At 45.9% G+C, this 11,441-nt stretch overlaps 1 protein-coding gene across 5 annotated transcripts in view; it reads left to right on the top strand.

The window, feature by feature from the left end:
- TUFT1 (tuftelin 1) overlaps positions 1 to 11,441 on the top strand; it is a 44,829-nt gene that overhangs the window by 19,171 nt on the left and 14,217 nt on the right. Inside the window, exons 2-8 of one of the 5 annotated variants that reach the window (XM_011973530.1) lie at positions 2,624 to 2,762; positions 2,993 to 3,067; positions 3,479 to 3,580; positions 5,098 to 5,184; positions 5,727 to 5,816; positions 7,357 to 7,422; positions 10,346 to 10,459. In XM_011973530.1, the coding sequence (XP_011828920.1) occupies positions 2,646 to 2,762; positions 2,993 to 3,067; positions 3,479 to 3,580; positions 5,098 to 5,184; positions 5,727 to 5,816; positions 7,357 to 7,422; positions 10,346 to 10,459 (651 nt within the window). In that variant the 5' untranslated portion in view covers positions 2,624 to 2,645. The remainder of the gene's footprint in view (positions 1 to 2,623; positions 2,763 to 2,992; positions 3,068 to 3,478; positions 3,581 to 5,097; positions 5,185 to 5,726; positions 5,817 to 7,356; positions 7,423 to 10,345; positions 10,460 to 11,441) is intronic. The other 4 variants (XM_011973531.1, XM_011973532.1, XM_011973533.1 and 1 more) reach the window with 4 other exon arrangements.

Genomic DNA, 11,441 nt, shown 5'->3' with positions numbered 1-11,441 from the left:
GTGTTCGCCAGGATGGTCTCGATCTCCTGACCTCGTGATCCACCCGTCTCGGCCTCCCAAAGTGCTGGGATTACAGGCTTGAGCCACCGCGCCCGGCCTTATAATATTTTCTTGACCTAGATGTCGTAGAGCATTCTCTGTGCATTCAGAAAATACCTTTGCGAAGCGCTGTGGCATACAACAGCTCTCGAGGAGTTAACAGAAGGGGTAATTCTTCACAGAACACAAATAACTGAGAGGCAGATGCCATGGGAGGCCTTGTGACGCTGTGGGAGCTCCAGGAGGGGAAGACGTGTTTCCCACAGGATGCAGGGTAGCATCTTGGAAGATGAGGCATTTGAACATGAACTTGAGGAACTTGCAGATGCCCTAGGTGAAAATGGGAAGAATGGATATTTAAGGCACAGGAAATGATGGGAGCAAAGACACTGAAGTTGGAAACCATCGAATGTATTGGATAGGGCACTGAGAGATGGTAGCAAGAGGTGTGAGTTTACCCAGACTGTGGAGGGCCTTGCATGCCACTCTAAGGATGTGGCTTTTATCTCATAGGAATTAAGTGTTTTCATAAAACCAGCTACTTTGTTAGGGTTGGGAAGGTTTAAGGGCCATTGTGACAGTGTCTTCTGTCTTTCCTACTTTTGGATTCACTTCAAGAAGTGGGAGGATGCTGATGTTTCAGTGCTACCCTCCTGTTTGGCAGAGAGTAACCTCCATACATTTTCTCATTTTCTTTCTTTCTTTATTATTTTTTTTGAGACGGCATCTCGCTCTGTTGTCCAGGCTGGAGTGCAGTAGTGCGATCTCGGTTCACTGCAGCCTCCCCCTCCCTGGTTCAAGGTATTCTCCTGCCTCAGCCTCCTGAGCAGCTGGGATTACAGGTGCCCACCACCATGCCTGGCTAATTTTTTTGTATTTTTAGTAGAGATGGGGTTTCATCATGTTGGCCAGGCTGGTCTCGAACTCCTGACCTCAGGTGATCCTTCCACCTCAGCCTCCCAAAATGCTGGGATTATAGGCATGAGCCACCACACCTGGCAACATTTTCAAGTAATATTCAACAAAAAAACCCTCAGCTGGGGGCCGGGCACAGTGGCTCATGCCTGTAATCCCAGCACTTTGGGAGGCCAAGGCAGGAGGATCACAAAATCAGGAGGTCAAGACCAGCCTGGCCAACGTGGTGAAACCCCGTGTCTACTAAAAATACAAAAATTAGCCAGGTGTGGTATTGTGTGCCTGTAATCCCAGCTACTTGGGAGGCTGAGGCAGGAGAATTGCTTGAGCCCAGGAGGCGGAGGCTGCAGTGAGCTAAGATCGTGTCACTGCACTCCAGCCTGGGAGACAAGAGCAAGACTCCATCTCAAACAAACACACAAACAAACAACCCTCAGTTGGATGGTAATATACCCATTTTACAGATAAAAACACCAAGAGTTAAGTATCTCACCAAAGACTGATTTCTTCTCCGCCAAGTTGGAAGGTTATCTTCTCCAGACATTTGGAAGGTTAAGAGGGTTCCTTAAAACCTGTCTGTTACCGGTAAGATGTTTTGATGACCAAATGACCTTAAGATCACTTTCATTCTTGGGTAGCCCAGCACCTATTTCTCTTCATTGTCTGGGAGAGGCATATACTCCATCCTCATGCTGTCACAGAATGGAATCCAGAAGGAGCCTGAAATATACTTGGTCCAACTCCTTATTTTTCCGGTGTGAACCAGAGATCCATAGTGGCTAAGCCCCTCATTCACCTCCATGCATAGTACAGGTGATCTACTCTGCCTTGTTAGTTTTCTCTCAACGTTATCATCTTCCCAATCTATGGGCCCCTAGTTTTCCCTCCTACCACGTTTTTTCCTTTCAGGTTTTTAATTTTCCCCGCAAAGTGTTGTGTGTGTGTGTTTGTTTGTTTTTGTTTTGTTTTGTTTTTGAGACGGAGTCTTACTGTGTCGCCCAGGCTGGAGTGCAGTGGCGCCATCTCAGCTCACTGCAAGCTCTGCCTCCCGGGTTCACGCCACTCTCCTGCCTCAGCCTCCTGAGTAGCTGGGACTACAGGCGCCTGCCACCAAGCCCAGCTAATTTTGTTTTTGTATTTTTTAGAAGAGACAGGATTTCTCTGTGTTAGCCAGGATGGTCTCGATCTCTTGACCTCGTGATCCACCTGCCTCGGCCTCCCAAAGTGCTGGGATTATAGGCATGAGCCACCGTGCCCAGCCTTTTTTAAAAAAACCTTCTTTGAAGCCCGGGCAACATGGCAAAACCTCATCTCTACAAAAAATACAAAAATTAGATGGGCATATTGGTGCACCTATAGTCCCAGCTACTTGGGAGGGTGGATCACTTAAGCCTGGGAGGTCAAAGCTGCAGTCACACACATACACACACACACACACACACACACACACATATATACTTATTTGACTTATGAAAGAAAACCTGCTTTATTCTTTGAAATTAGGCTGATCTCTAGATGAATACCTGTTATCTTGCCTGCTTTCACTTGGATAATTTCTGTGTGGCTCATAGAAATGGGAGTTTGAATTCAGGTATTTTCTTACAGTTTAGTTCAGGAAGAATATGCTAGTCTTGTAAAGTGCATCAATAACTTGCTGGCTGGTTGTCAGGAGCAGAAATTCTGGACTGAGGATGAGCAGTCCAGGAATGACCTCTCCACAACCAGAGAAGGAAGAGTGCATGCAATGTGTTGCCTGTTGTCCAAGAACCAGGGTAGCCCTGCTGGGGCCGTACAGAGCAGCGTGCCATGTAGTCCTTGTTGTGAAAGAAAGGACTGTCAGATGGTCCCAGAGTCACTGCCCCAAACACCTGATTTTGGGCAAGGTAATGCTGCCTCCCTGGACTTGTTTTCCTAGTCTGTGAAGTGGTGATGACAAGGCCCGCTCCACAGGGCTGGCAGAAGCACGCGTACTGGTAGCACTTTGTACCTGTAGACTGTAAAGGTGAGGGGTTATTGTTGCTGTCATTGTCATTATTAGGGCAGCGTGGACATTCTCAGGCTGACTCTCCAGGGTGAACTGACAGGAGATGAACTTGAACACATAGCCCAGAAGGTACTGCAGAATTCTGGTGGGCAAGGCCCCCTCCCCACACCAGTGCTTCCTTGCTGCTGGCCTCTTACCCTAGTACTGCCTGGAGCTGACTCTGGTGACGCGAGCGTGGGAGCCCCTCCTTTCAGCAACATCCAGCTTGCCTCAGCCTTGTGCACTGCTTTGGGGCAGGAGGAGTCCCCCACTAAAATTAAAACTAAGCTGCTATTTCTGCCAATTTTCCCAGGCCGGTGTTCTTGCTGCTGTGTGGCTTGTGTTAGAGGTTCTGAAATGAGTTTTTGGAGAGGAAAGTCAGACTAACCCTTCAAGTCTTTTGAGAAACAGGTCTTCTGCATTAGTTGAGGGGCAGGAGTTCTGGGCTTGCCATGTGATTTCTGAGCCATCTCTCTCTCTGTCTTGTCTCTCTTCGGCCAGGCGGGAAGGAAGACCTATGCCATGGTGTCCGGCCACTCCACTGGTCATTCTCTGGCTTCAGAACTGGTGGAGTCCCATGATGGACATGAGGAGATCATTAAGGTAAGCTTAGTTCACCTCCAACTTTTCTCCCTGTCCTCTTCCTCCCTGCACGTATGTGAGAGGGAGCAGTTGATGTTGTTGCCAAAGGGAGCTTGTGGTTTGATGGAAGGAACCAGACCTGAGCTGCTAGTTCCTGGCAATCTCCTAGAAACATCTTAATTAATACCAGGAGACTACAGTCTGCCTGTTAGCAACTTTGGTGCGGCCTGGCCCCAGGCAAGGGGCCATACTGGATGACCTTACTAGGGGCCTATCCACTGACCATGTTTTGCTGCTGGAGGTTGTGGAGACAGGTAGGAGGTGTGTTTATGGAACTTATTATTTTCCTATAATGGGTTCATCCTGATGGAACTTATTTATTTATTTATATGTTTTTAGTTTTGTAGAGACAATCTCACCTTGTTGCCTGAGCTGGTCTCCAACTCCTGGGCTCAAGCAATCGCCCTGCCTCAGCCTCCCAAAATGCTGGTTTTATAGGTGTGCACCACCCCACCTGGCTGATGGAACTTTTTTTTTTTTTTTTTTTTTTTTGAGACGGAGTCTTGCTATGTTGCCCGGGCTGGAGTGCAGTGGCTGGATCTCAGCTCACTGCAAACTCCGCCTCCTGGGTTTACGCCATTCTCCTGCCTCAGCCTCCCAAGTAGCTGGGACTACAGACGCCCGCCACCTCGCCCGGCTAGTTTTTTGTATTTTTAGTAGAGATGGGGTTTCACCGGGTTAGCCAGGATGGTCTCGATCTCCTGACCTCGTGATCTACCCGTCTCGGCCTCCCAAAGTGCTGGGATTACAGGCTTGAGCCACCGCACCCAGCTGGAACTTATTTTTTTAAAAATAAAATGATTTTTGTTATTTCTCTCTCTCTTTTTTTTAATAAGACAGCTTTTCGAGATATAAATCCCATACCATATGATTGACTCAGTTACAGTACAGTTATGTGCTACATAACAACATTTCGGTCTGTGATGGACTGCGTAGACAACAGTGGTCCCATAAGATTATTATACTCCATTTTCACTGTATTTTTTCTAGGTTTGATACATTACCATTGTGTGATAATCACCTACAGTATTCAGTACACTAACATGCTGTGCAGGTTTGTCTGTAACCTGGGAGCAATCGGGTACACCGTACAACCTAGGGGTGTAGGAGGCCATGCCGTCTAGGTTTGTGTGTGTACACTCTGTGATGTTTGTACAAGGATGAAATCGCCTAATGATGCATCCCTCAGAATGTGTTGCTATGATTAAGTGATGCATGACTGTGTATATGTGAGTGTTTATGCCAATATAGCTATGGAGCATTTAGCTAAATTTACTGCATGAGGGTAAATTTCCAGAAGTAGAATTGATAGACCAAAAGGTAAATATATTTTTAGGTCTTCTGATCCGAATCACCACATTCCACCCAGTAAATTGGCGGTAACAATTTATCCTCCCACCAGCACTATATGAAGCTGCCTATTTTTGTATAGTTAATTTAATTTGAGGTTTCTTAACTAAATAGTGTTCTTATTTCAGGTGTACTTGAAGGGGAGGTCTGGAGACAAGATGATTCATGAGAAGAATATTAACCAGCTGAAGAGTGAGGTCCAGTACATCCAGGAGGTGGGCACCCCTTCCCTCTCACGCAGTGCCTAGGTCATTTCTCTAAATCTCACATTTTTTTTGGCTGTCTTCTTTTGTGGATTCTGGTTTTTCCGCTTCTTTTTCCTTTATGCCTCTGAAATGCCGCCATCCCCTCCCGTGTGTCAGATATATAACTTTTGACCCTTCATACGTGATCCATTAATCCACGGATACTTAAGTACTATGTGCCTAGCACTGTCCCCAGCCACCTATCGAAAATTACCAGCCAACTTTTCACAGCATTTCTTCACTCCCTTCCTGGCTCATGTTTCTCATGGGCACTTATGCCCATATAACATATTACACATTTTACTTATTTGTCTTTTGTGTTGTGTGTGTCTCCCCAACAAGAATGTCAGCTGTAGCCCCACTTGACCAGGGTACCTCTCTCCATCCTACGGCCAGTAGTTAGGACAGTGCCTGACTCGTAGTCCAGGCCGGGGATGGTGCACAGAGTTGGGTGAGTTGGCGTGCTCTCTTTCTCTACCCTAAAGCTCAAGTTTCTTCCCCTCCCCTCCCAGGCCAGGAACTGCCTACAGAAGCTCCGGGAGGATATAAGTAGCAAGCTTGACAGGGACCTAGGAGATTCTCTCCATCGACAGGAGATACAGGTAATAGGAAACGGTCCATGGTTGGGTCCCCACCGAGGAGGTGGGGTTGTGCCAGGCAGTCTCATTTACCAGTTACCCAGTGTGTGCTCAGTCTAGCATCTCTGCCAGGAATGGAGAAAATAGAGGTGATGCTGGCTTCTCTGGAGCACTCACAATCTGGTTAGGACTCTCCAGCCGATGAGCCCTTACATTTACACATGTCAGCTTAAGCATAAGTACACCTGCTCCTGAAACACTGTACAGAAATTGAACTTACACAAATTAAATATCATCAGTTGTTAGCAAAGCCTCTTATCTATAAGGATTCTGTGATCAAGCTTCCTGTAATAATGGAATTTTATAAAACAGACAATCACCTGTAAATCCACACTTCTCATAAGCTGATCTTGCTTAGTTTGGGTGGCACCTGTAGTGTGAATTGAAGTCCGTGCCCTAGCCTGTTATTAATCTTCTATATAGTTATGTCTAACCTGGGATGGGAAGCTCCTCAAGGTTAGGCGTTCACCCCACCCCCATCCCGTGTCTGTATCCTCACCCTCCCTCTCTCCCCAGGTCTGGGATGTAGAAGGCATCAGTAAATGTTGGTTAGACTGAACAGATTGGATAAGTCTTTCCTGGGATGGATAATCCTGGGATCCTGCTTTTCAGTTTTTCCAAAACTTGAGGATAGAAATGGCCTCGGGAGAACAGAGCTGTCTCTTTGTGACTTCGCCCTCATCCTTTAGATTCTGAGTTGTATCTTTGATTTGCATTTTAGTTCGGGCAGGGTGTCTTGCTCCAGCAGCAGCCCCTGCCTTCGTTCCCTTGAGGGGAACAGCGGCCCAGCAGCTGGTGCAAGGAAAGTTCTTTGTCTTGGACATGCACTTGTGTGGTGGAACATTTCCTAATTTTTGCTTTGGCTGAAGGCAGGCCTTTCAGTGCCTGAGCTCACATCTGGCTGGTGGGAGCTCCTTTGTCAGGTGGCAGAAGAACCTAATGTGCACAGAGACTGGCCCAAAGTCCAGCCCCCTTGTTTGCACAAACCAGCTGTCATATGATGAATAATCAGGCTTTGGGTCAGAAATAATTTAAAAAGGCTTCCCTTTGTAATTTTTGCTTTGTCAAACTTTGCCAGGATCCCTGGGGGCAAGGGAAACTCTTTGTTTGTGGCAGGCAGCTGCACTTACTCCCTGGCTAAGAAGAATGGACTACACATACTTTTCTATCTGCTGAAAGGTTTTAGCCTGAGGTTTTTTTCATCCTCCCTATAAGGCTAGGGTGTTCCCTTTCAAGGCCACACACATTTCTCCACCCCCTCTTGTTTCTGTTTTCTCTGGGAACACTAGGAATCTTTTTTTCTTTCCCTTCCTTCCCTCTTCCTCTTTTCTTTTCTTAATTCCTTCCTTTTTCTCCCTCCCTGCCTTTTTCTCTCTCCCTGCCTCCCTTTCACCTTCCTCTCTCTCTCCCTGTCCTTCTCTAAGATTTGAGTGTTAGGAGAATAATGTTCAAAGTTGGTTGCTTTCATCTGTTTTAACTCCCAATTTTATTTTTCTTTGAACAGGTGGTGCTAGAAAAGCCAAATGGCTTTAGTCAGAGTCCCACGGCCCTGTACAGCAGCCCACCTGAGGTGGGTAACAGAGGACACAACGGTGGCTCTGCTTAGCCAGGGGCAGGATTGCCTCCTCCCCATCCTTTTGTTTATTGCTTTCTCTCTCTCTCTCATTAAATACAAGAGTAGTAGTTGACATAAAAATTCAAACAACAGAGAAATATAAAGAGTGGAAATTCTCCTTCCCCAATCTCACTCCTTACAAGTATCCACTGTTAACAGATTGAAGTGGGTGGATCTTTCTAGGGCAGTGCTTGTCAGCCTCAGCTGCTCATTGGAATGGCCTTGCAAGCTTTAAAGGATATGATGCCTGGGTCCCATCCCTAGAGCTTGTCATTTCATTGTTCCAATAGGTGGCCTGGGCATCAGGACTTTTAAGAGCTCTTCAGGTGATACTAATGTTTAGCTAAAGTTGAGTGCCAGTATTCTAGAATATTTTTATATACATAGACGACCATATTTAAATATCATGTATATGTTATATACATACCATATATACATGATAAATATATGTATATAATATATATGTGCTTTTCTCAACTATAGGATGGTAAATACATTTTTCTTTGCTTGCTTTTTTTTTTTTTAACTAAAGAGTATATTATAACCTTCTTTCCATGTCAGTACATAATAGATCTACCTCATTCTTTTGAATAACTACATAGTATTTCCTTCCATGGCTGTACTTGATCGATTGACTGATTGACTGACAGAGTCTTACTCTGTCACCCAGGATGCAGTGCAGTGGTGTGATCTTGGCTCACTGCAACCTCCGCCTCCTGGGTTCAAGCAATTCTCGTGCCTCAGCCTCCTGAGTAGCTGGGACTACAGGCATGAGCCACCACGCCTGGCTAATGTTTGTATTTTTAGTAGAGATGGGGTTTCACCATGTTGGCCAAGCTGGTCTCGAACTCCTGACCTCAGGTGATCCACCCACCTCGGCCTCCCAAAGTGTTAGGATTACAGGCATGAGCCACTGCACCCGGCCACCATGACTGTATTTTTAAAAAGTATGTTGTTATGGTTTTTTGTGATTATATAATACAAAACATTCATACTGTAGAAAATTTGGAAAATTCAGAAACACAGAAAAGTGAAAGAAGAAAAAAATGTCACTTGTAATCTACTCAGAGAAAAACCACAGTGAAATTTCATCTTTCCCTGAATGCAAATATGTATTTATAATATTCGCATTGTACAGTATGTGGCATGTCTTTATAATTTTTTTTTGTTTGTTTCTTTAGTTGGGTATGTTTTGGCATTCGGTGTTTTTGGCCCTCAGGTATAGGTTGAATCAGACCCACCCATTAGTTCATGGCACATCGTCCTCGTGGGTCCTGTCAAGCCCTCTCACTGGTTTTAGTTTTTGTTTTTTGGTTTTTTTGCCTCTCCACCTCCTGCAAGAGGCACTCACTCTAATGAATTCAATATATGGCTTTAAATATGTCTGTAAAATGTTTCAATATACGTGATGAACTTGTGCTATATCTTCTTCAAGCAGTCCTCCCACCTCAGCCTACCCAGTAGCTTGTTCTTATTTTCCCTGGTACCATGTTTTTTAGGATCTATCTAAATTGCTGTATTAAAATCTAGTTCATTGCTTCTGCCTCTACATGTAGTTTTATAACTTACTTTTTTGCTTCATATTATATCACATGATGAAATAATATTTTCATGAAAGTTTTCCATGCCATTAAACAGCCTTATGAGAACACTCTTTGAAATAAGTGCATAATAGTTGTGTTCCAGGAGCCTTTTAAAACATTTTCACCTGCCCATTGGCTCAGGTGAGGATTTAGGGAAATTGACTGGATAACTTATGACATCTAGATTTGGAATGCTGTGATTCTTAACCACTTGCTTTAGATGTGAAGCTTGGACTTTCTCCTTCTTTTGAATCACCATATTTGGCAAATACATTGTTGGCAACAAATTACAATAACACCTGGTAATATCTGTTTGGCCTCTTTCTTCTCACAAGCTCAAAGCTGTACCGGATGTTATCTTACCTAGTTTTGAGGCAGCCTGTAAGGCAGGGTGTGGTAGGGAGTGTACTTACTGCCTCACAGATAAAGAAATGAAGGCCCACAGGACTTCATTTCTTCATTGTCACCCACAGGATGATAATGCAGAGACTGGGACCCTGTCTCCCTCCTCCCAGCCGAGAGCTCTGAGCTCTGGTTTGAAGGCGTTGCTGCTTCCCACTGTGCAAGATTGGGAGAGATTTTTCTGTCAAACTCACAGGGAGTTCGTAATCGAAGTGTCTGGTGCCTGTGCAGCAGAGACGGGGGCGAGACCCTACGTGTTAGCTCATCCCTAACCACCAGCCCACGGTTGGGTGTGTCTGGGAGAGACTGAGCAGTTACCTCGATGAGACACCGTTTTCCACATCGAATCAGATTCCTGGACTCATTGCATGCTTTTGCCATAAACCTGTCCATCCATCAGTAACCCTTTATATGCTGCTCTCCGTGCCAAAAGCTGAGAATGGTAAAGGATGTGCTTTTGGACCACTCCCTTTGTGATGGGTGCGACATAGTCCCTGTCCTGTGGGAACTGTAGTCCAAAGGGGAACATGGTCTCTGCTCTCAGAGAGTTGTAGGCGGATAGAGGGAAATAGGACACACACCTAGAGACAGCAGCCACATAGTCGCCAAGAAATCAATCAGTGGATACATAAGTGAAATACTGCTGAGCATGTCCTAAAATAATTGGGTGTTTTGAGGCTAGCAGGGTTCTTTAGGGTATAAAAGGACAGTGTTTCATTGAATAACTCAGAATTCCTGGCTGCCTAAGGTAACTCTCCCCTTGTGTGACGACAGTTCTTTTGTGAGGGTGGTCTGGACGAGATGGTCCAAACCAGTGTGTGCCTGGGAGGGGACTTTTATTACTGAGTCGGAAACTTGATGGCTTCCTCTTCCCTTCCTTGCTCTGGCTGTAGGTGGACACCTGTATAAATGAGGATGTTGAGAGCTTGAGGAAGACTGTGCAGGACTTACTGGCCAAGCTTCAGGAGGCCGAGCGGCAACACCAGTCAGACCGTGTGGCTTTTGAGGTGAGATTTGGGATTTGGGGAGAAGGTACCCTAAGGGATGGGCTACTGAACACAGGCGCCAGTAATGTCTCAGCTTGGACTTCCTGTCTCTCTGGCTGAGTGCCACAAACTGGAAAACAAGACTGTGAAGCCTGGAACGCTTGTCTGCTTCTCCCTCTCCTGGACGTTTATACTGTTTACTGTCCAAGGCCGGCCCATAGTTCAAAGGTCAGCTTGGGATTCTCTGTTCTGATGAGTTTGAGGGTGGTGCCCATCTGGGGCAGCCAGTGATTCAGAAGTCATTTCTGTCTGTGTCGTGGTAAGAATCCCTGGGCTCTTGAGACTCTGTGCAGGCAAGGACTGCTGTTGGCATGTCACCCCCGCGTCCCTAGTGTCTGGCGCAATACCTGGTATTAGATAGGTGCTTCATAAACGTGGACTGGATGAGTGACTAAATCTGTGTTGTTGTAGAAAGAACTGCACCCATCGAGTTTGAGGATTTGGGCTCTAGACTCAGCTTTGCAGAGCTTTGTGGTCTAGAATGAGTATCTTTTTTTCACTCTGCCACCAAGCTGGAGTGCAGTGGCACAATCTTGGCTCACTGCAAGTTTTGCCTCCCAGGTTCAAGCGATTCTCCTGCCTCAGCCTCCCAAGTAGCTGGGATTACAGGCACGTGCCACCATGCCCAGCTAATTTTCGTGTTTTTATTAGAGACGGGGTTTCACCATGTTGGCCAGGCTGGTCTCGATCTCCTGACCTTGTGATCCACCTGCCTCAGCCTCCCAAAGTGCTGGGATTATAGGCGTGAGCCACCGCGCCCAGCCTGGAATGAGTATATTAATTACTGTTATAGTACAGAAGTCTATAAATGGAGAGTAAAGCCTCCTACTATATGTGAGGTCTTCCATGTTTTCTAGAAAATTCTTTGAGTATAAAACAAGGTACATGGGCAGTTTCCTCCCTTCCCTTCCCTTCCCTTCCCTCCCCTCCCCTCCCCTCCCCT

The sequence above is a fragment of the Mandrillus leucophaeus genome, unplaced genomic scaffold, assembly GCF_000951045.1.
Source record: "Mandrillus leucophaeus isolate KB7577 unplaced genomic scaffold, Mleu.le_1.0 Scaffold139, whole genome shotgun sequence".
Taxonomy (NCBI): Eukaryota; Metazoa; Chordata; class Mammalia; order Primates; family Cercopithecidae; genus Mandrillus; species Mandrillus leucophaeus.
This window is presented reverse-complemented; position numbering and strand designations above follow the sequence as displayed.